At 46.2% G+C, this 24,633-nt stretch overlaps 1 protein-coding gene across 1 annotated transcript in view; it reads left to right on the top strand.

Annotated features, from left to right (window-relative positions):
- PLXNA2 (plexin A2) overlaps positions 1–16,431 on the top strand; it is a 319,252-nt gene extending 302,821 nt beyond the window's left edge. The window contains exons 27-32 of the mRNA XM_074977826.1: positions 2,064–2,163; positions 5,054–5,244; positions 6,375–6,544; positions 10,239–10,451; positions 12,634–12,784; positions 14,784–16,431. Of these exons, the coding sequence (XP_074833927.1) occupies positions 2,064–2,163; positions 5,054–5,244; positions 6,375–6,544; positions 10,239–10,451; positions 12,634–12,784; positions 14,784–14,879 (921 nt within the window). The 3' untranslated portion in view covers positions 14,880–16,431. The remainder of the gene's footprint in view (positions 1–2,063; positions 2,164–5,053; positions 5,245–6,374; positions 6,545–10,238; positions 10,452–12,633; positions 12,785–14,783) is intronic.
- The last annotated feature ends 8,202 nt before the right edge of the window (positions 16,432–24,633 follow it).

Genomic DNA, 24,633 nt, shown 5'->3' with positions numbered 1-24,633 from the left:
AGAAGGGTCTTACAGAGGCCCGAAGGGACAAGGGGTTGACCAGGCTCAAGGTGTGTTTTGGCCACAGGGACAGAGTCAGATTTTCAGTATGTTGTGGAGAGCAAAGAAGCAAGATGGGCTGAGAGCTTGGAGGAGAGCAGGGATGTGGGGAATCAGAGATGAGTATGCAAATATGGAGCTGTCAGGGAGGAAGGTGGTGTGAAAAGCGGTGCAGGAAAAGGGGAGTGGGGAGAGGGCTGAAGCAGGCTAAGGAGCTTGTTTTCCCCTCCAGGATGGTTAGTGAGAGGGAATCAGATATGCCACCACTACTCAGGCTGAGCAAGGCCAGTATGGGAGAGAACTTTCAGAGTGCTTGGGGGAGAGATGATAAATAAGTGGGTTTCACTGAGCAAGTTCTCTGGGGCAGCAACTCCTGACCCCAGTATGGAGATGTATGGAGTAATGCACCTGGCCAGCAAACTGAGGGCTTAGAACAGGGGTGGCCAATAATTTTTGATGGGAGCCACTCCAGGTATTTAGTAAGTGGTCACAGGCAGCACTTTTCTATGGTATTAAGGGAGGAGGTGTAAAGGCTGGGTGCCTAAGGGCACTTGAGGTAGAAGATTGGGGTGCAGGAGGGAGTTTGGGGTCTGCAACAGCGTTTGAGTGAAGGAGAGGGTTGTGCCTTGGGGTGCAGAGGCTTATGTTCTGACCTAGGGCACAAGGGGGCTGTGACCTGGAGCAGGGGATTGGTGTACAGGAGTGATGCAAGGTCTGGAGGCAGTATGGGTGCAGGAGCAGGGGAGCAGAGGGTTTGTGTTGTGACTTGGGGCTAGAAGTGGAATGCGGGGGAGAGGGTGTCAGGTGCAGGATATAGCCAGGAAGCACTTACCTTCGGCAGCTCCCATCCAGCACTCCATTGGGACCCTGGGGCATGCTTTCTGCCTGCTCTGCTCCTTCCTGCTGCTTAAATTGGCCTGCTGCAGAGGGCCGTGTGCACCTCTGCATGCCCCCTGCGGGACGACCTCCACACACTGCCTGTACCACAAGCACAGCCTAGGCATCTCCCATTGGCTGGAAACCAACTAATTGGAGCTGTAAGACTGTGCTGAGGACACTGGGCCTGGGAAATTGGCAGGATGGATCTGGAGGTTTGGCAGGATGGATCCAGCCTGTGGGACATATTTTGTCTGCCCCTGGTTTAGAATCTGCGGGCAGGTAATTTGGGATAACAAGGGGATATTTTCTTTGTGTAGCCCATCACCCTCTTCTTATAAATAACTGGTCAAGTACTAAAAGGAATATCAACCTGAAGACAGCATAGGATTCAGTTTCCTGCTTTCTTGCCATGCTGAATCGTGAGGTTCTTAGTTCAGAATTCAAAGACGCTAAGGTCTATTTCACTGAAATCTGTAGATTCTTAATTAATGAAGATAAATTAAAAACTTCCAATGACTATTAGATTTATGGGGTGGGTAAAATTAAACACTGCCACTAAAACCTCCTATAAGAGAATCTCGTTAGCACTAATGTTCATTTATAGTTTGACTTCCCAGTGTTTAATCCTTTTTTGGGGGAATAGAGGGACTGACAATTTAAGGTCCTGAAAGATGATGTTATGACTTATTCAGCTATAAATTAAACTTTTAAAGTTCATAAAAATTGTTAAAATAAAAAATGGTTTAATAAGATTGTTTTATGGTCCATAACATTATTATAGCTGTTTTATTCCCTCTACGTTACTACTTTAATTGGATTGCAACAATTCTTGAGAATCTCCATTTTTATTGGAAAAATGTAATCTTAAATCAAAATGACCAAAAATTTCTTCAATATGTCTTCATTTATCAGCCCTTTCCTTCGGGGACTTGAATCCAGTTGAGGACTCAAAAAGATAGAGAGGCTAGCAGGACTGGGTTCTTTTCCCTTTGTCACCATAACCATTTTGTTAGCTCCCTGCAAAATCTGGGTTCTCCTTCCATTTAGCAGGCAGTGTGATCCTTTCCAAAGACAGTATCAGCAGCAGTGCCTCCTGGTGGTTTAATCTCACTCCTTCACTTTCTTCTGTCCCTTTGCCTTACCAGGTATCAGATCGTTCTGTGGTGGCTCTCGTTCCTAAACAGACCTCCTCTTATAACATCCCTGCCTCCGCCAGCATATCGCGAACATCCATTAGTAGATACGGTAAGAAGCAGGAGCTAAGAGCTGGGGATTTAAGGGCTCACAGGCCGTGACCTGACTTTCCCACTGATAGATTCATCCTTAGACTCTATCCTGGAATCATTAGTGGAACAAGCTTTTTGGTCTCGGCTCATCATTTTGTCTAGTTCCGATCAATAAGTGAGAGAATTCTTTCACTCGGTATGCAAGACTTTACATGCATGGGAAGTGGGAATTTTATTATTTATGTAGCAGTATGGGTTGGCATTTTACAGACAATGCCCTGAAGACTTCACAGTCTGAGTAACTGACTCTGTTAGATGCCAGGTGCACATTTATAGCCTTGTATACACAAATGTAATAATATACCTTCATAAAGAGTGGTGGTGAAGTCCCTGGCACAAAGGTTTTTTCCAGCTTTTTTGTTCTATGGACTGTTTAGCCAAAGAGAGCTCCCCTGCCAAACCCACCTGCTTTCCCTGTTTCATGGCTGCCAGAATCTTTATTCTAAATACCAAAAGCCACCTGAATGGTGTGAAACCCTCCACTTAGCAGAATAAAACTGTGGCCTTGTGCACCATAGCAAGGATTGTTTGCCACCTGTAAAAACTAATCCACGTAAGAGTTCTTAGTGCCTTTTGTTGGTCAGGTGAAATGGGGAGGGGGCCCTGGTTGAGGAAGCAATGCTGATATTTGTTCTTCAGCATTAGCTGCAAGAGCATTTGCAAACTGCAAGTATGGATGATCTTTGTGAACGTGCAGATTAATAATTCTAATTGTGCAGACAAGATGCAAATGAGGGTGCAGATTTAGTTTTCATATTATGCATCAGTACAGAGCCGTGTTTAAAAATAGAATTACTAGATGCCTCCCAGCTTTCCCCCACCTTTTAAATCCCCCGTGCCTTAATTAAATTGGCTGGAATATTCATATTTGACTCAGTATTAATCAGGAATGAAACTTTAGCAACTTTTGTAATAACTGTTCTGTTTCCCTGCCCTGAGCCCCTTAACTCTTTCTGTTTCTGAGAAAGGCGAGTGGAGATGTGGGAGGCTGAGTTGGCCATAGCAAAGCATCGTTTTTGAAAGAATGAGGCCAGAGAATAGGAATAAAAAAATAGATAGATAAAATAAACAGAATAAAAATAGATATTGTGCTGGTTTGCTAGTCTCACTAGAATGTTTGCCCCAAACCATGGGCTGAATGGATAATGGGAGGATAGAGTTGGGCTAACACATTTTCTTGGGGGAACTGAAGCACCTTGTATCACTCAGCAGACTGATGAAAGGGAGCACCCTTGCCAGGTTCCAAAGAATGGTTTCTTCCAGCTTGCCAGGAAGGGGTGGGTGTTGAATAGAGGGGGAGATTAAGGGGTGTGATCAAGGTTCCTCCGGACAAGCAGTGCCACTGGCTGATCTCAGAAGACAGGAAACTGAGCTAGATGGACCTTTTGTCTAACCTAGTATGGCCATTCATATGTTTTTCCTCCTCCCTAGATGCTGTCGGCACAGGGCCAAAAAGAGGCAAGCATGCTGCAGACAGAACCTATCACTGGTCTGCTGTTTGAGTTTGTCACTTCCTAATCTGAGCCTCTGTTACACTTGCACCACATGATTTGTTCTAAAAATAAGACAGCTTCCATCCTCTGTTTGCATTGTGTTGGGCAACAGCTGTGAGATTGACAGGAGAGCTGACAGGAAGGCCCTGATCCTGAAAACACCCATGCGTGTACTCAGCGCTTTTTTTTTTTGGTTAAAAAAAAAAAAAGCCAGTACTCAGCCAGCTTCCCCTCCACCCCTCAGCCAATCCTGTGTGAAAAGTCTGCAGGGTAGTAGCCATATTAGTCTGTAGCTTCACAAAGAACAAAGCAGTCCTGTTGCATATTAGGGACTAACACATTTTTGAGGTCATGAACTTTTGTGGGTGAAGCCCATTTGAAGGAGTGGGCTTTACTCACAAAAGCTCGACTTAATACATTTGTTAGTCTCTAAGGCACTGCAGGACTGCTTGTTATTTATTATGCAGATGAATAATGGCCGTGTTTGGAATGGCGCTGCATGTGCGCCAATAAGGTTAACGAGTTGGGAAGAGTCCCGGAATCGGAATGGGAGAGAGGAAGGGGGTCACGGAGCTCTGTGACAGGACCAGATGGGTGTAAGAAAGAGCTGTGTGCTATCCGCATGTGGTTACTGACAGTCACAAGCACTCCCTTGTGTTGCGCAGTCTCCAACCTGCCCCTCCCCCTCTGCGATTGTTTCACTTCGTTTTTTTTTATTTCACACACCTACATGAAGCTGGTCTGGATCAAAATGGGGGTGGGGCAGGGAAAACTAGGTGCCAGGCCAAGGACATAGACTCCATCCAATACAGGTCTGAACTGGCCCAATCACTTTGAGGCCTGGGTGTAAAATAAAACGGCCAGATTTTAAAGGTGTTGAAAGGGAGCACCTCCCCCTTACGAAGTCCTCACTTGGACCTAGTTATCCACTCCACGTATCCAACGTATCGCCAGGCTTCGGGGTCCTCTCCACCAGCACGAGCTGTTGGAAAGATGGCCCAAAGGGTGTAGAGGCAGCAAGGGTTAGTCCTTGGAATGAGAAAGCCAAGGGTTGTTCAGACGTGGGGGCCCAACCCTCCCGCCACCCTCACTCAAACAGCCACTCCCCACCCTATCTCCCCAGGAGGAGGGGCTGCTGAGCTGGAGTTAACCCCTTCTTTGCCAGAGACAAGGGCCTGCCCCCTCCTTTTCCTATGTGGCTGCTTGAGGTAAATCTACTGTTTTAATGGTGTCTACAGCATATTGCCTGTAATTACCGTGAATACCCCCGTGAAAGGAGGGGCTACTAAGGAGAGGCAGAGGTGGGAGGAGCTGCTCCCTTTAGGTATCACTGGCTTCTCTCCCTTCTTTGTACAGATTCAACATTCCGGTACACAGGCAGCCCAGACAGCCTCCGCTCCAGGGCACCCATGATCACCCCTGACCTGGAGAGCGGAGTGAAAGTCTGGCACCTAGTCAAAAACCATGACCACGGAGACCAGAAGGAGGGAGACCGGGGCAGTAAGATGGTGTCTGAGATCTACCTGACTAGGCTCCTAGCGACAAAGGTAATCACTGTGTGCCAGAGTCTGCCTGGCAAATGTATAAACAGGCCTGTAAAGAGACAACCCGAGCGGAGCTTTCAGTGTCCAGTAATGGAGTTAAGCAACCTGACTGTGAACTGGGCCTAGTTATCCCCATTTTACAGAGGGGGATCTGGGAAGCAGAGAGGATCAGTGTTCTGGGGGTTACGTAACAATTTCATGCCAGAGCCAGAAACAAAGCCCCACTGCTGTAACAGTTGCTGCGAAGCTGCTAGCCAACGCTTCGTCCTTTCACCACTGGAAAGAAGATACAATTTCTGTAAATGCTTTACCCATCTCCTCAGCCAAGGGAATCTGCAGTCCTACCATACTGCCCACGGCAACAGTTGGGGCACAGCTTGGGTTTCGGGAGCAAAAGAAATCGTGCTTAACATTAAGAATAAAACCTGTGTGGCTCAGCTGGGCTGCACTGAGGGAAAGGGTGGGGCCTGGAGCAATCTCCCCCACCGGGCCCCCCCCCAGGAACAGAGTCCGGGGCAGCCCCCTACCACACTGCAGGATTCGCCCCCTCTCCAATTCTGACCCACTTCTGCCTCCTCCCCTGAGCAATGCAGCTTGCGTGATTACGGGGCCTAGCACTATGGCAGCAAGGTCGCCCCTCCCCCACAAAAGCAATGGGAGCTGGAGCAGCACTGCACACCATCCTAGCCTACTGCAGCCCCTGGGGCGGTGCTCTGCTTCCCGCTGCTGCAGAGAAGCTGCGCACAGCAGATTGGGGGTGGGGGTGTTGCAGCAGGTGGGGCACTTTTCCAGCTCATGCCAATGGTGTGGTGAGTGGGTAGGGGTCAACCCCTGCTGCCAGGCTTCCTATAATCTCCCAGTGCCTCTCCCCTATCCAGGGGTGACTGCCACGGGGCCCCCAGAAGTGCAGGGCCTGCTTCGTCCTATTGATGGGAGAGCTCTGCACCTCAGAAGTGCAGCCAGCTCATTCCTATAAGGGTACATACACCTTAGGTTTTCCTTAGGTATCAGTTGTTCCTTTTTGGAGCTGTGCATGGCCCTTGTCACCATCTGGTGTGTCCCTCCTGCAGTTGCTGTTTAGCCGTGTGTGAATATATCTCTTCCCTCATCCCATTGGTTACCACTCCCTTTAGGGTACACTGCAGAAATTTGTGGATGACTTGTTCGAGACCTTGTTCAGCACTGTGCACCGAGGCAGCGCACTCCCACTGGCCATAAAATACATGTTTGATTTCCTGGATGAACAAGCAGATAAGCACGGCATCCATGACACAGATGTGAGGCACACCTGGAAGAGCAATTGGTAAGAGCACAGCGAGGGGTGGGGGAGCAGGCCATGCTCTTGAGCAATTATCCACAGCCTGGAAAAGAATGGAAAGACAGGGTTGGGGCTTGGAGCGGGGGAGACGGGACACAGTCTGGGTGATTGGAGGCAGCTCTAAGTGCACCTGTGCTGCACAGAAAACACGCTGCAGCCATGGCTCCCTTTTTTCACATTTCAGATGCTTGTACAGAATCCTGCCCCTTTCCTTCTCTGGGAGTCACAGACATTGTTCAGTGAAAGTGTGTATTTTTTGTTCTTAATGGGGATTAGTCATGTTCTTCTGGCTGCAGTCAGATAAAATGGAAGAAGACACCCCAATACAAAGCCTTGCTACCACTCTTCAGTCCAAATCCCCAGTGCCTGTGCTGTCCCCGTTATGGCGCCTCATGGCTGCTGTAACAACATGCTTCAGTTCAGAGCGGACTCAGATCAGGAATCCCCACCACCCAGACAGTGCATCCTAGTTCTGACCTGCACAACAGCTCCTGCTCTTGATCTCAGACCTCAGAGATGCTACAGGTGACTGACACTATCACAAAGAGCTAAAAGAGCACTTAGAATTAAGCAAAGTGTTCCCTGTTTTTTCATTTATTGCTTAAATCTGTTAAAAATTTACAAATTACTCTGTTAAAATGCGGTTATTATTTCAAGTATGATGCATCCAGCAAAGTGGAAGGGGCCTGTAACATTTTTTGGGGTTATGATAGAATAAACTAATACCACTCCTACGAACTCTTTTCCCATCCACACTCAGACACATGGTTTGGAGCAGGGTCACTAATGGGTGAAGGGGAAGAGTAGAAAGGGGCAGTTGCCCCAGGGCCCAGAGATTTAAAAGGTGCAGGGCTCTGGGATGCTGCTGCTGCAGCAACAGCAATGACTAGAGCCCTAAGTCCTTTTAATTGCTGACACAGCCACATGCAGCGTGGTCCAGGCAGCACAGGAGGCTGGCCATCTCTAGTCCCGACCTTTCCACTCGATGCCCCACTTCTTTTAGGGAACCTAGAACCAAACCCTCCTCCCCCTCCTGCCCCCTTCCCAGAGTCTGGCAAAGTCTGTTGCCAGCCCTGGTTTTAAGTGTAAATTGCAGAGGGCAGGAATCTTCAATAGTTGTCATTTGTAATCCAAAAGTTCCCAAAGGCCACTGTCTACAGGTTAAAGTATAGCTCCTACCCAAAGGAGTTGACAGTCTGTACAGAAAATACAGATGAAGAAACTGTGGCAAACCTGGGAACCGAAAAAAGGCAACCTGTATCACATTCCAGTTCTTTAACCCTGAGATCACCCCAGCTTTCTCATAATGAGATGATGACAGATTTTAGAAAAAGCTGGAATGCATACAGGCAGGAAAGTTAATGAACATAACTTATGAGTCTGACATAATCACAAGGGGAACACCTGCTAATGCTCAGAGGTGACAAATCAGTTAGCAGCTTCTTCTGGCCAAAAGCTTCTGGATCTGGGCTCCAGGGAGCAAGGGAGGAGAAGGCGGATGAGTGACATTCGCACTTAAACTGTGCGCAATTGACAAAAAAATGCAGCATGTGCTCATTGTTCTCAAAACAATTGGTGCTATTACCCCTTTGCCTTTACTGTTCTTTTAGGATTAACAGCTCTGTGGGTTAGAATTTTACCTCTGGGCAGGGCGGATGGGGGGAATCCACAACAAAATGTGGCTGTCTGAAGATTTTTTTTTCCCACACCAATCCCTTGTGGTTTAAGCCACCTCTAATCATGTTTGCAAAAGCTGGATTCCCTGGTAAGGCTGTGTGAAGGTAAAAACAATTTATTGAAAGCTTTAGAAGAAGGAGCTATTAGGATAACATGTTTGAATCCTGAATAAAATGACATTCCTTAAAGCCATAAAGGGAAACGGTGTAGAACAACAAAGATTTTTTCTGCCACAGCCATCAAACCCCATGGGTTCTGACGGCAGATGGGGAACAAGTTGTACTGCTTGGCATACAGGAACAAAGGAAGAGTCAGGACAGAGGTGTAAATTCTAGTTTTCAAACTAATCATTAAGTTGAACCTTCAGTGTGTCTTTAGGTTTCCATGGCACTCTCCAAATGTTAGCAACTGATTGCTATGCCCCCAGGAGAGAGTGTAGCATTGTCAGGCCATGGAACAGAGGCGCTGAGAAGAGAAGTGGTTTGATCCAGATATTAACTGGATCAGTGTTAAGACTGAGGCTTGGTCTACACGAGGGAGTTAAATCAATTGCAGATAGGCAATTGTGTAGCTAGAATCGACTTATCTGCAATTGACTTACCTGGCCATCTACACAGGCAGATGTTGACGGGTGAGTTTCTCCCATCAACCTCCCTTCTCCTGGTGATATTGAGGAGTACAGAGGTTGACTGCCAACCCCAGATAACTCAATTTTGCATGTCTGTACCAGGTACATGAAATCAAACCCTGGAATATGGACTCTTGACTGGGTTGATCTTCCCAGTAGTGTTGACATACCCTAACTCTCCATAGCCCTATGCTCCATCAACTAGAAAGGACTGGGCATGGGTCCTTTGAGAAAGGAAAGGGGTAAGTCTCAGACTGCATTTGACCTCTCAAGGAAGCCCAGTTGGAAACTGAGATGCCAGTTACCAGTTGGATGTGGCAGGAGAGCAGGGAGGAGTGGAGGGTGAGATGTGGGGTAGTACAGGTGTGACAGATTGGAGGAGAGAAGACTGTGTTAAGTGAGTGAGGTGTGTCTGAGAAGCAGAAAGGGAGTTGCCTGCTGGGAAGGCAGTTCAGGGCACTCAGGCAAGGAGCAGTAATTTGGAGGGTTCAGGCAGGTGACAGAAGACTCTGCTTTGGGACAGAGTTGAGGCACTTCTCTGCAGTGCTGCAATGGTTAAAGCTGAAGCCGTCCTTGCAACTAGCTGGCAAGGAAGGGAGAGCTGGGACTTGAAAACTAATGGAAAGCAGCAGCTGCTTTTTTGATCCTGCTAGAGAGCCAAAGGAAAAGGGAAGAATAATTCTCCTTTGATTACCAAGGTGCAGGAATGGGTGGGGGCGGGGAGTGGCAGAGACACTGGATGTGCTCTTTTCAGAGTGACAGGCTGGGAGCAGGCCTTTGAGTCTCCTCTCTGCAGTGGATTACTAGAAGGGAACCCAGTGGCACCCCTCCCATTCCTCACCACCTCAGCACCACGGACCTTCATTCTAAGGCACTCTGAGCTACAGGGCTGACTAACAGACTGCACTTGATCTCCCTAAGGCCTCCCGAGCTCCCTGGATTCCCTAATAAACTCGAGCACCCAACCCTGGCAAAGCTTGGGGGCACGCCTACACTGGAGAGCTTCCTCTCTGCTTTACAGCATGGTCCCTGCAGTCCCCTTGGCTTCAGCACCCCGTCCTTGCTGGATGCCACTTGATGTGATTCAAGACCCAGTCAAACGGCAGCCACTCTGGAGGGGCAAGTCAGCCAAGGGGTGGCCAAGCAATCAGAGGAGGAAAGTGGCCACTAGTCTGGCCTGGATTTGGCAATGAGATTGACTCAGTTCTATTTAGGGTACGGCTGCTGGCCATTCTGGAGCCATTGCTGCTACTTAGCGCTTCTAAGGGCCCGGCCCTGACCAGCTTCTGTGTAGAGCTGAAATGCATGACTACAAAAGATACCCCCCTGTCTTCTTGGATTTGTAACTGATTCTTATTCCTTGTTTTCCTGCAGCCTCCCTCTCCGATTCTGGGTGAACGTGATCAAAAACCCCCAGTTCGTGTTCGACATCCACAAGGGCAGCATCACAGACGCCTGCCTTTCTGTCGTGGCCCAGACCTTCATGGACTCCTGTTCCACCTCAGAGCACCGCCTGGGCAAGGACTCCCCCTCCAACAAATTGCTCTATGCCAAGGACATACCCAGCTACAAGAGCTGGGTAGAAAGGTAGGTCAGTGTGGGAGCACAGTCAGGAGCAGCCACACTTGTCTCCTCACAGCGCCTAGCCAGCTGTCCTAGTGCATATGTAGCCCAGGCCTGCTTGTTGCGTCTCTCTGTCAATAGTGATTAGCACACACCCACAGCTCCATCAGTGTCTTCTGCCGGTCAGCACCCCGGTGAAGAGAGGAAGTCGGCACATACGGCTCTGGTCCCCTGTACTGGCAGCTAGACCATCTAGATATTAATGAGTCTGCTACAGCCGTAGCTAAGAGGTGCCTGGCTTTAAGCTCATGTAGTAGAGGCTTGTGGATGTAGCTACAGTAGTCCCAGGTTTAGTCCCATCTGCTTATGACCAGGGACTGTCAACGTTACATGTGCATTGCTGGACCTGCATCAGGTACCCTGATTCCATGGCCCCAATGACATTGGAGCAAATAGGTTCTTGAGTGGAAGATGCCACAGTGCTGGTGATTTTCTTCCTCTGAATCAATGCCAGCCATCCCGTGTCCAAGCCTCAATCATGAACCAGGACAGCACACCAGGCACTGTACAGACACTCAACAAAAAGATGGTCCCTGTGCCAAAATGTTCCCAGCCTAAATATAAGAGGAGGGGTCTGGACAAATGCAGCAGACAGACATGGAGAGCCAAAGGCAGCAGTGCTGCTCGCTGTGATGAGCAGAGTCACAGCACGCCAGTGATCAAACTGTTGTGAGGTGTTTTGTATAGGTATCACAGCAGAGTAGCATTTGGAGGCAGACAATGAGGTGGTTCTGGCAGATGCCTCTCTTTATTCCCTCTGAAGCACCTGGCCCTGGCTGCTGTCAGAAGACAGGATGATGAGCTAGATGCACCGCTGGTCTGACCCTGTGTGGCCGTCCTCATGATCTTGTTGACTGGGTGTGTCACCTATTATGTTGCAGCTTTTTGACCACTCACAGGATGCGACAAGGAGGGCAGTTGCTCCCAGGCCCAGCATTTCAAAGGGGCCTGGAGGTCCAGCCACCACCGTGGCCGAAATAGTGGCAGTGGCCAGAGCTCAGGGCATGTTGTGGTCCGCTGCTCCTCACGACTGTGTGTGGGAGAGGGTGGGACAAAGGGCTGACTGCCCTTGGCTGCACCCCTTCCATGCTTGGCCATGCTCCTTTTGGGGGCACAGATCTGGACCCTCTTCCCACTTTGTCCCAGGGCCTGTGGTGGCTGTTGGCACCATTGACCACCAATCAGAGGAATGGGGTGAACCCTAAGCATTTTTCTGTAGTTGAGTTTACACTAAAAAGAGAGGTCTCCTTGCTAATTTTAAGCTCACAATGAATGAACAGTGATCCAGTCTGTGTCCCACTCAGCCAGTTCATGAACACGCATGGTAAGATAAATGAGGGGAGAGCACAAACAATGCAATTCAAACACGCACACTGCTCTTGCAGGTGCAGACTTTCCGATTACCTGTGCAACTGAGACCTCAACCAGCACAAATGCAATGGCACTTTCTTGGAGTGTTAGCTTTTCTGCTTTCCCCAGATTGCAGTTCACATCATTATTGTCCACCTCATACAAATCCCCTCTGAAGTTTCCACTGGATAAGGTATTATCTGTCAGTTTCTCCACTGAGCTTTGATGTAGTTTTTAGGTGGAGGTGTAGTTTTTACGTGGAGGTGTAGTTGTTAGGTGTTTTGCTGTGCAGAATTGAAAAGCTTCTCTGTTCCCAGTACCCCAGAAGTAGCTGCATTTCAGTACAAAATAAAATTATTCCTTTGGCATATAAAGGGCCAGGTATGCCCTGGCTCCTGCTTGGTTAAGAACAAGAGGGAGGAGAAGGCATTAGGGTCCTTGCCAGTGTACCCTTTTAGCTGAATGTGTGGGTGGCCTCCCAGGAGTGATTCAGGTGCCATCCAGCTGATTAGCAGAGTGCTCACAGACAGCAGCCTTTGTTTCTACTGGTGGCGCACATAAAGTTTATTCAGCCCATGGATGGAAGAAATTAGAGGGAACTCTGGTCCTTGTTGGCTCCTTCCATAGAGTGCACCAACACCAGACAGAACTGCAGACCCCCGCTCTGGGCAACAAATGCTAGGTGAGACTGAACCCTTGGGAGTTTGACATTCAGGAAGCATTGGCATGCCTGTTGCACACACGGGACCCTTTCTTGACAATATGTTTTTCATAGGTTCTACCTTTCACTCCCTAGGTATTATGCAGATATTGCAAAGCTCCCAGCCATCAGTGACCAGGATATGAATGCCTACCTCGCAGAGCAGTCGCGCCTACATGCCATTGAGTTCAACATGCTGAGTGCACTCAATGAGATCTACTCTTATGTCAGCAAATACAGTGAAGAGGTGAGTGGGTCCCATTCCGTGTAAGGTCATGTCACAGGAGAAGTGGCAATCCTGTCATGACTCCACCTTAGGGCATGCCTACACTGCAGGCTGGATTGATGAGCAGCGATGGATGGAGCAGGGATTGATTTATCACATCTGGTTGCAATAAATCAATTGCTGAGCGCTCTCCCATAGGCTCCATGTAAACAAGAGAGTAAGCAAAGTCGATGAGAGACTGTCAGCTGTCAACTTAAGCCGACCTAAGAAAGTCAGTGTCAGCTACGTTATTCACACGGATGAAGTTGTGTAACTGATGTCAACAGCTTGCAGTAATACAGACTAGACTGGAGGTCAGCAACCTTTCTGAGGCAGAGTGCCAAAATTTGACCTTTTGACCTCTGCGTATGGGCTCAGTGCCAGTGATAGTTTTAAAAAGTCACTAATAGTCCTACTTAGAACAGCTTCATTACTAAATAGATCAAGATGCAGAGCTTTGCCATTTAAATGGTGATTGGTAGCATTAGCTGGTCTTAATCTTGTTAATCTACAGCTGGCATGGCTTTGAGTAAACTCCCAGCTGCATGGGGGAGGAGGGACAGGACTGAGCCCCTGCCTTGTGTGCCAATGAAAATCAGCTTGTATGCCACTCTTGGCGCCCCTGCCAGAGGTTACTGGCCCCTGGACTAGGCCTTAGACAGATAAGAGTCCATTGGGAGGAGGCTTTGGGTGTGAGTGTGAGACAGAGACTTTCATCTCTAGGTTGGAAGTTTAGTTCCATTCTGGGTTGGAAGGGACTGACAGTTATCTTGGGCAGGTGGTTAGTTCTAGTCCTCTTCTTGGCATGGAGAGGTATCCCCACATAGCACTAGTTTCCTGGCTGGTAGTCTCAGACGGGAAGCCAAAGACTGAATGGGACCAGGAAACCAATTCCTCCTCTCCTCTCTCAGAGCTGGTTGGTGGGGCAGTGTGGTGAAGCTTGCACTGCTGGTCTCTAAGATGTATCTGTGTGGGGCATAAACAGAAGGTTTTTGTCTCCAGAGCTGCCAGTGCAGCACATTCCATGAGTACCAAGCCCTTGATGCATTGTGAGCAGCTCTGAATTCCTGATCCTTGGTGCAGCCCACTTTTAAATGTAGGGGGGCAATCGTCTGGACCCAGTGACCCCCTCTCAAAAATCTGTGTCCTCTGGGAACGTCCAGTGTAGCGCACATCTCATGTTGCAGCAAACCTGGCAGCCTGGGTTCCATTAATGAATGCATCACTTGAAACCGAGTTCTTGCCATCTGTTCCACCCCTTCATTTTCATCATCAGAAGAACCTGTTTTGCAGTTACATGCATCAAAAGGAAGGTTTTTGACATTTAATTGCATGTATTAATTTATGATACAGTGCCATAACCATTTTCTGATTAGACACTAAAAATCTCATAACTTTCATGCTAAATGAGACAGAGAATGTAGACTCGGAGACAGAAAAGTAGGAATGATTGTGCCATGATGGTAGAATATGCAGCAAACAGTCCAAAAAATAAACCCAGCATGACTGGAGAATGGAAAAGCACTTGGTGCTTTGCTTTGTCTTCCATTAGTTAAGTTTCCTGGAAGGAGCACAGCTAAAAGGAGGGATCTGACTGTAACAGGCTACTCTCTGCTGCCAAGCGTTGAGGGCATTCAGACAGGGGAATGACCTGTAAACCTCAGGTGACTCTGCCAACTTCTAGACAAGGCTTGCCAGACCTGTACCTGCTCTGTTGCAATAACCTAGCCTGGCCCAAGTATTTCTGTTTTACCAGCTTCACTAGCCACTACCACTGTGTTGCCCAGAAAAGGAAGTTCAGTATACTGAGCCTGTCCTAGATCTCTGCTGCATGTTCACCTGTTGTGCCTGGAGTTCATGTCTGAGTATTTTTCTCTTTTGAGCTATTTTTTCTCCCCCGCTTTCCTCCTCCAACCCACTTCTTTCCTTGTCTCTCCTTTGTGGCACGTTTACATTAATCACTTTATTTGTTTTGAACCAGATCATTGGAGCTCTGGAGCAGGACGAGCAGGCGCGCAGGCAGCGCTTGGCATACAAAGTAGAACAGCTTATCTGTGCCATGTCTATTGAGAGTTGAAGAAAGGAGCTGGTGCTCCTAGGACGAGGAGATGGAACTACTTACTGCAAAGGCTCTTGGGAATGAAGAGTAGGAACAAGCAAGGAAGGCACCGGACCCGTATAAGTACTGCAACATCCTCTAGGGGAAGCAGGGATTGGCCTGGATGCTAACTTCAAAATCATTTAGATTCCAGTTTGAAAGGACAGCAGGAAGGACAGTGCCTCTCCAAAATAACAGGATCAAGCAGGAGTAATTCCTCAAGTCATATGTGTGGAAGGAAGGAACCTGAGAAGTCCAGATGCCTCCCTGACTGCTGCTTTGCATGAAAACGAAAATCACATGATATATATTAGGAAACCATGAAACTTGATTTAAAAGGTTTTTAAAAAGAGAGAGAGAAGAAATTAAAGCAACCGCAGTGGCCACACAGATAATGCCGCCAACAAAATTCAGTTCCAAATTCTCTCTGGCTCACCTGCTTCCTGTGGTGTGTGGCTCAGACGTTCTGCGACCAAACTCCTAAGCTAATCCGAAAAATTGGAAAACTAAATTTATTCTTCTTCCTGGGAACTTTTAAAAAATATGAGCACAAGTTTGCACCAAATCTTTTTACACAAAGGAAGATAATAGTTTAACTGGAAGGAAATCCAGTGGCACCTGAAGGAACTTTAACTGAATTATAAAAACATCAGATCATCTAACCTGTTTGTCTTGAAATCCAGCTTTATCTATGTATTTATATAGGGTCGATATATTTTTTTTTAAATCCCGCTTACTGTTGAATGATGGTGGGTCTAATTTTAAACATTTTTCTCTGTTTTATTTCCATCCCATTTCACCACACAGCTCCACCCAGGTGTAAAGATTCTGCAGTATTTTTGGTTGCTTCAATCGTGTTCCTACAGAATGTTCTGCCTTTTGCTGGCATTTGAAACAAAGGAAGTCATACACAGTTTAAACAGAAGTTGGTGCATTGTAGATTTCTACAGGTGCAATGTACACAAAACGGATTGGCTGGTCTTGCACAGAACTGGGCGGGACTTACTTAGTTGCTCAGGATGTTAGCTGAATAGTGTCATTTTGTTCCAGCCACAATGTGATTTCTTGCAGTAAAAAACAAAAAAACTAACAACCGTGTTTACAGCAAGTGATACTTGAAAAGCGTAGACAAAGTGAGGTAACATATTTATTGCTTTTCTGTTTGAGACTCTCTTATTCTTACGCATAAGATCAGGACAGACTCCAATTATGTTTAGGTGAAGCATAGGACTTTTATTACTTTGGGGGAGAGGGAGAATCTTTGCTCCAAATGATAGAGAGTCCAAAACAACGCACTCCAAGCACCAGCTATTGCTAACTTCGTTGTCTTTGTCTCTGTATCTCTTTGTTAGGTTGAGTCTCTAACTGGCCATAGCAGCCCATCTTTGCATGGACAGCGAAAGGCAAATGTTTGTGAGTGTTATTCCTTTAAAAGAAACCAAAGCTTTTCTGTACCTTGCAAGAGTGCCAAGAGGTGGCTGGAATGCTGTAAATATTTCTCTCTGTAATAAATATTGATATTTGTGCAGACTGCAGTGCGGGGGAGGATGAAGTGATTAGACCTCATAGAAACAGAAGTATTGACCATATAAGACTCCGTGGTTGCAGCCAAACAGCTACCAGAGTTTAAGTGAATCTAAACAAACTTGAAAAGGCCCAACCCAGAGGGTCAGACAACCACTGGGGCCCCTGCTCCATTCCCCTGGAATGGGCAGACAAAGGGCAGAAGGGGCAGGGCCTAGGGCAGTCAGGCCTTAGCACCATTCAGACTGTGGCGCTGCCTGCCCTCCTCATAGCCGTGGTATTTCAATGAGTTCCAGAGCTCCAGCCACCATCATCACTGAAGTAGCAGGCAGTAACTGGAGCTCTGGGCCACTTTGAAAGGCGGGGCCCTTGTGCAACTGCCCTCTTCACCCCCTCACCTTCAGCGGAGGGCCTGGCCCAACTCTTCATCTTCTTACAAACAGGTAGCATGCGCTACTGGACCCAATGAAAGGACTGGGAGCTAGCAACGGCCTTGCTATGTGATCCTAAGCTAGTCGTGTCATCTCGCTATGCTTTTCACCATCCCTGAAATGGAGACAGTACTGCTATGGGGGGGCAGTGCAAGAGGATTAGCTAATGTTTCTGAATATAAAATACTGTTACAAAACCTTCTCAAAGTTAGTGAGGTGGAGAGTGTTTGGTACTTCGCAGGTCAGGGGACTAGGCCTGCCACTACCCAGGGAAAATAGTCTCAACAGGAAGACTCAATTAAAAGCAATTGTACATGCCCAAAAGATTCAAGGTGTGGGAAGAGAGGGAAGGCCCTATACCACTGAGGTCAGGGAGACTTATAACTGCAGTATTTCTCCAAGGGATCTGCCAGCATAGACCACCTGGCTCATTCCAAGTCATGCTGTAGTCTTTGGGAATCCACCTGGGTGCAAGATCAGTAATAATGGGTCCGTGCACAAGATCAGGGATGCAGCTGACTTTCATTTTGTGCCTCTGAGAAAATTCCATTTTGATAACTGCCCACCAACCCGTACTATTTCAGCAGAAGGGAGCGAGGCGACTATGTCGAATTATCGCTATGTAGGTCAAGATCGCAGATGTTAATGTCTAGTTTAAATGCAGCCAATGTGGGGGGCACAAGGCCAGGGACAAATATTCAAACAAATACTCAGGAAACTTGCTGTTTTAATTACAGTGCATTAAAAGCCATGCCCAGTCCACTTTCTGCTGAAAATCTGCCTTTGCAAGTTTCTCTGGATCTTACTAATAGCCTGAAAGAATTAATAGTTGACCCTGTGCAATAAGACACAGCTTTTGACATTTATAATAATAATGTTACCATGAGAGTTCCCTCCACAGGGACCCTTTGCTGTATGGTGAGCCCGATTTCAAAGAAAGAACATGGAGGATTGTCCAGGCTGTGACTGTTTCTGAGCCTTGCAAACAAGTTATGACCATTGTTTCAGATACTCAGTCAATGTTCCCCCTAATCCTTTCCATCCAGGTATGATTTTTGCCATTCAGGTGCAGAATAAATTTTATGTGCACTGAAGCATGGTGAATGTTCACCAACAAGTAGAAACACAAAACCTAGCTCTGGGTGCCCCGCTGGGAGGCATTTGAATATTGCATGAGTGGCTGCACAAGCGCTCAGCTTACAAGGAACACTGCTCGTCAAACCCCAACTGGTCAGCCAAGTCAAATTATCTTATTTTTATTTGAACCCTTATTTTTGCTTTCAGAATGTCTCCCAAACACTTCTGTGCAGAATACTTATAACAGACTGACAATAAGGTTTAAAACCTGCAAAGGCCTGGATTTTTTTCACCCTGAATTTTAATGAGTGATAGTTTGTGGGACCCACACAGCTCTGTGTAGCATGTCATGGCCCAAATGCCTTTATGTCCATTTGTTTTAAATACTTTATTCAACTTGGCCTGTGCCTCTTTCTTTCTCCTTGGAGTGTCTGGCTTTTGGCATCTCCCTGAGTTTTGACTTCTGGCAGGAATCATCATACAAACACTTTGTCCATCTCTACATTCAGTCCCCTGCCTCAGGTTTGCTTGCTTTAGTGAGTTCTTTTCTCGGCCAAGGTTGAAATCCTGAATGCGTCACAAACCCTAGATCTCCTGAACTTCTATGCAAGTGTCTCTGCTTGTGTGGCTCTCTGCAGAAGATCTCTTTACTTGACAAATACAACAACAGTGGCACAGTGTTTTACCTCTCCTCTGCTGAGTGAAATATGTGAGTCCTGACAAGTTGTTTGTTTGGTGTGGGTTTTTTTTTTTTGGGGGGGAGATGTAGAGGGGGCTTGTTTTGTTTTGTTTTGTTTTTCATTTTGGTTTGGGGTTGTGGTTTGTTTGTTTGTTTTTTTGGCCCTTAGCAAATTTCTGTGCTTCTTCTAGTTGGCGGCTAGAAAAAAAGGCTGTATTATCCCTAATGCTGCTGCAAGGTAAAGAAGATTAGGGAAAAACTAAAATGATTACAGGATCTGGAAGGACTGATTTACAAGGAAGGATGAAAAGAAATGAATATGTATAAGTTGGCTTAATGATGAGTAGGGGGATAATATGGTAGCTGTCTATGTTCCATGAATACGTGTAAGCACGGAGTATGGTGAGAGAATATTTGATTCTAATAACTTGGTATCTTTGGAGGCAACTCAGCAAAGGGGGAAAATGTTTGCCTGACTTACAGGAGCCCTTTTCAAACAGTAAAATCCGGGAAGCTGCAGAGTAGTCTCCCAATGGGAGTAGCAAAGGCCTCAGTAAAATGAGACTGGAATCAGAGATCTTGCTTAGGGAACGCTGGCTGGAGCAGGGATAGGCTAGACGTGACCTAAGAAATCTGTTCCCCCTCTACTTTCTATTATTTTCGTATATAATGGAAGGTTAAAGGAAGTTTGTGGTATGAAACAGCCTGTCCCTTCACGGCAAGGCTCTTGCAGTCTGGTGCCCTGGTCTCAGTTGCTTTGTAAGTGAAGCATCAGGTCTTAAAATGGCATTTTCATTGCACTGCTGACAAATCTGACTCCAAGTTTGGTTGGTTAGGGAGGCACTGGGTTTGCCTGAGATGAGATGATACCATATCCGTGTCAATGCTTCCCTCCCAGCACAGAGCCAAACTCAGTCTGGTGTTATGAGTCTCCAGCCTGCTTTGTTGCCAAGGTTTTGACATCAGAGCAGAAGATGTGGTTTATGGAATTCCCATGTCTGGTGCTGCTATTAAAATAATTCCATTTAATCTTCGGCTCATGAGCAGCGTCCTGAGCTGTCAAAGAGCCCAGTTCAAGGGGTAACAATGTGCTAACAAAATGCCCTTCCTCTTCGAAAGCCTTTAGGAAAAACCCCACTACAAGAGTCTCTCCAAAAGCAGACTTGCCTGTGCTGGGCCCATGCTCTTTAGCACAAAAATACTATGACAGAGAGATGTGGAGATGATATTGCCTGTTTCTGCCCATAAAGGGTGGGTAGCGCTTAAAGAGATGCATGCTACATCAGAACAGGAAAACTGCTGAAATCTTCATAATATTCAGCTATATTTAGAGTGGCCTGTAGCTATATTAAGAACTGTCGTGACAGACAAACATTAAAAAAAATAGCCACAGCTCTGCTGGTAATGGGGAGTATTATAGGCAGAGGGAAAAATGGAAATCTTTGTGACAGACACACTATTTTCAATGTTTGGGATGAAAATCTTTTCCCATCTTCTTCTGGCCCTCTGGCGTAATAGGGACTTTGCATGCAGCTGTTCTGCTCCTGTGGCAATGGAATCCTTCCTCTCACTGGCATGCAATGCCTGTCCTATGCAATCTAAAACTCAGACTACTCTACACCATGGAATCTATTTTATGGATTTTAACCATACATCTCACTACATTCTATATGTGTAACTGTTTGGCTTGGAACGTTGTTCAAAGGTTGTAGGGGAGAGCCTGCAAATCAGGATTTCTGCATTCTGTGCTTGCTTACTGCTAACTCATATGGTGACCTTTGGTGTGTCAGCATTAGCTACTGATTTGGGATAACTCCGTGTTTGTTTTGTCCTATCCTACATGTGATACATATAAAGAGTCCCATTCACCAGAGACAATGAGTGCCCAGAGCGCCAAAAGAGGTGAAGGGAAGTTGGTCTGTGTGCTCGTTTTGATGCCCTGCCAATTTCAGGAATGTGACAAGGAATAAAACATCCTTAAGAATTATTCCTGCAACAGTGATTACCATTTTAACCCACACTGAGGCCATTCCTCATAGGCAGCAGCAGGGCTGTGTCATTCCCTCTGTTACAGGCAGGTCTCCTTTCAGTTTTCAGTGCTCTCTGTATGCGCCTGTCAGGAGGACTCCATTCAGCGTTCTAAATGAAACAAAACCAGAATGATTTGAGCTGGCATGTTGAGGGGAAACTGCATGGTGACTGCACTTTGGAGAAAAGGCATAAAAAATGTTCAGAGAAGGATAAGTCACCCACATCAAAGATGCATTAAAAATACAGCAAAGTTTCAGTCATCATATTTCAGTATCCCATCATCCCATAAACCTTATGCCAACCATACAGAGCTCTGATGTTGTAGATAGTTACTTGCTAGATAAAGCTTGGTGAGTAGTCTGAGCTGTTTATTGAAATGTGTCTTCAGTGAAAACCTGATCGCACCCTACATCCCTTTCCTTCTTTAACCCTTTGTTCCAGGCATGTCAAGATCAGCAGGTGAGACGCACAGGGCTAAGGTGTGTGGTAGCAACAGAGCCCCACACTGTTAATGCAGAGAGGGGTACTGTCATTGTTTAGATTAGTTACTTGGGGGAATCATTGGGTTAAAAATGTAAAGGCATGCCCTGACATTTCTAAAGCGATTTGGAAGCAACTGGGTTGACTAACCCAAATGCAAAATCTAAGTGTAGGCCAGTCAGGCTAGTTTTAAAGTGGGGAGGAACTTTTAGAACTGTGAGGGCTTTGAACGTGTCTCTCTCACAACAGGGAAATTTCACTGTTCAATTTCCAGTAAGCGATCTAGTGGAAGGAACACTGCTACCACTTTCCTTCCTAAAAGCCCCAAGATGGAGAAAAAGCCCTTGATTTTTTTTTTCTTTCCTCATAAAAATCTCCTTTTTCCAATGTTCCTGTTTTAGTTCAGGGCAATGCAACAAGACAAATGTAAGAGAAATAGATGGGGAGCATTTCTTCCCAGTTCTGTTGAGGACAAACATTTTATGCCAGGCTTTCTTTAGCTCTCAGCAACTCTTTGTGAGCCTCACTATGTTTTATTTTACCTGTTAGCAATGGCGCAGATGCAGAGGGGGCAAAGGGGGAGGTTAAGATGACAGCTTGAAGGTTACTTCCTTTGGAAAGAGGGTTTTCCCTCAGCAGGTTAAGGTTCCATTGCGCATCTTTCTGCTGCATCAGCAGTAGGTTAGTGGCTAATGCACCTGAGGATCATGTGTTCTGCCCTGGTTAGTAATAAACATGCAGCTCCTCATCTTGCGTGGACGTCTGAGACTGTCCTTGCTTTGGGGGATTTACATGAAATAATTCCAGCTACAATTCCAATGCCATCATTTGTTTTGACTGTTATCGTTAACACTGAAGTGTCTCTGTGTTTATCTGTCAGTCAAAAGATTACCATTTGCCTTTGTGTTGTTATCCAGCCTTTTTCCCCCTCCTGTGTTTAAAAAAAAAAAAAAAAAAAAGTCTCTCTCCCTCCCTACCCTATTCCGCAATGGGCAAAGAACTCACAGTGGCAGCTTCCAGGAAAGCACCCAAAAGTTGAGACACTTACCTGAACTTCCCAGGGCTCTTAGGTCTACAAAATTAAACCAGAAATCTGAGTAGGCTTTCTTCTAAGATTTCTAGCCCTTCCAGCTGCAGCTGGGCTGGGGAACAGATTAAATCTGCCTCTCCTGTAGTAGCTTTGTCAGCTCTGGTCCCTGACAGGAAATGAATGTGCATATAGGGAAAGCCATCAAAACATACCTAAGCAATGTACCATAATGCTGACTGTGCCATGCTACTACTTACACTCAAAATGTACCACAGCAAAACCACCCAATGGTATCATGGAGAGTGCTATTTGTTAATGGCTTCTTCTGCAAGGAAATGGATATGGAAAATGGGTATGTGGGAGGGAGGAAGGGAATGGGAACCAAACTTCCTTAACCTCAAAAGAACATTGGTTTGAGTTTGCATATGAAGATTTGCTGGAGTGGAAGGGCTTCTTATTTTGTTTGACCCATCCCTCCGAAATAAATACAGACCCATTACAAGGCAGACTGTCATGGATAATAAACTGAACTGCTTCCTTTGCCCATCCCCACACAATTGTAACCTTTCCCTAGTTTTCCCCTTATATTTGACACACTGGAGTTCTGTATTATATTTTTTTTAAAGATGGTTGTCTGGTTTTTGTTGTTTTTACAAGTGTTGTGGGAAAAAATGTAAGAAAGTTTTAAGTATTTAAAAATGTTCCAAGGAAAAAAAAAGTTTTTGTTATTCTAATATATGATTGTGTACCTATTGTAAATATGAAACACTCCTATTTTGCAAGCCAAGGACTCACTTTGTACTGTTGTTATATATAAATAAAGTTTACTGGATAAAAAAAATCCTAAGTGGAGCCTCATTTTCCAGCATGGAATGTATGGAATTCCTGGTATAGGCTAATACTAAGACTTTCCACTTCACATATTCAAAATAACATTTTAGCAAGTTCTAGGAGCTGTCTGAGTGGTGGGAATTGATGAGTGACTTGCTCAACAACCTGTCAACTTTAATGACCAATATGGTTGCAATTACAGCAATGAACTTTCTTTAACAGACTAAAATTACTCTGGTTGATGAGAAGAGACAGAAAAAATGAAGATCTTTAAGGAATCATAGAAAGGAAACATGGTTTTGAGTAATGTCTCCGAAAGGGGCTTAGCTTGTTTTTAATTGAGAGAGATTAAAGAGGATAAATCTGACATGTGATGTTAAAGCTCTGAACATTGCACAAAGCAGATAACAGCAACGAGTTGGATGCTGCATCTGATCGGGACATTGTTTTAAACACGTACACATCATGGCTGCCTGTTTTAGTGTTCTGCTCATGAGCCACTGTGGTCCAGTCCCATGTGAAGACAATGTAAATATTATCACCTTAGTGAGACAATTCTAAAGCAGGTTCAATATGAACAGAAAGTATTAAATTGTGGAGTTATTAGATTTCAACTACATCTCACCAGATAGAACTGTAGTTAATCAGAATCACTGTTTTATCTGGCATGCACTTCACAGAGCTTCACACACACTGGCGAGGTCAAACAAGGGTTAGTGAAGTTAATATAAAATGCAGACTGTGCCGTTGCTTCAAGCCCTTGCCCTGTCGACCTTCCATGTTCTAACTCTGCAAACTACCTGGCCGCGCAGCTTCCTCATGTGTTTCCCCCTGGAGGGAGTCACCAAAAGGGCAACATCAGGAATCAATTGTTCTTCTTGACCTCACCCCAAGGGAATGCTGGAGCCCACAGTTCATGAATACGAAAATTTTGTTCCCTTTCCACTCACTACTTTCCTTCCAGTCTTGCCTCTTCACCACCTCCTCTGGGCTTTCTAATCACCTTCTGGCAGCCTCCTTCATGCCAGCTTTGTGAGAGACATCCTTGTAAGAGAGCCGCAGTTACAGGTGGAAGAGAGAGTGTGCTCCTTCAAGCTGCCTCTCGCTCTCCAATACCATTCACTTGCTAGCTATCGACACAGGCTCATTAAACACCAAGCTTCTATTTGCGAGCGCTTATAAAATAGGTGTAAGGCTGTGACCTAGTCTATAAAACACTATAAAGCTTGCCCCACCCCCCCCACCCCGCCCAGCAGACAAGCCTCTGGCACGCGGTGACCAAATTATCCTTGTTGCAATACAACGAATCATAATTCCAACTCCAAAGCTGCTCTTTCAAGAAGGTATTTTCTTTCAACAGCTGACATTGTAATAGCTGAAGCACCAGTGTGAGCACTGACAGAGCCCCAGCTGGTAAAAGTGTCCTAGTTCTACTGGAGACAGTGGACCTATGACAAGTTGCACTAGTGGAGGATCTCACTGCAGCCTTGCATCTCTACAGAAGACTATGTTGCTTCATGGTCTGTCTGCCCACATGATTGTATGGTGTGTAGCTTTGAATCCTTTGGTGAAAGAGGGATTGCAGGTACTCGTGCAAGCCATGTGTGCGCGATCAGGTGTACAGAGGTCGTGAAGTTACAGCGTGTGAGC

This window comes from Carettochelys insculpta, chromosome 26 (assembly GCF_033958435.1).
Source record: "Carettochelys insculpta isolate YL-2023 chromosome 26, ASM3395843v1, whole genome shotgun sequence".
NCBI lineage: Eukaryota > Metazoa > Chordata > Testudines > Carettochelyidae > Carettochelys > Carettochelys insculpta.
Note: the sequence above shows the minus strand (reverse complement) of the source record. Positions and strands in the feature narration are given on the sequence as shown.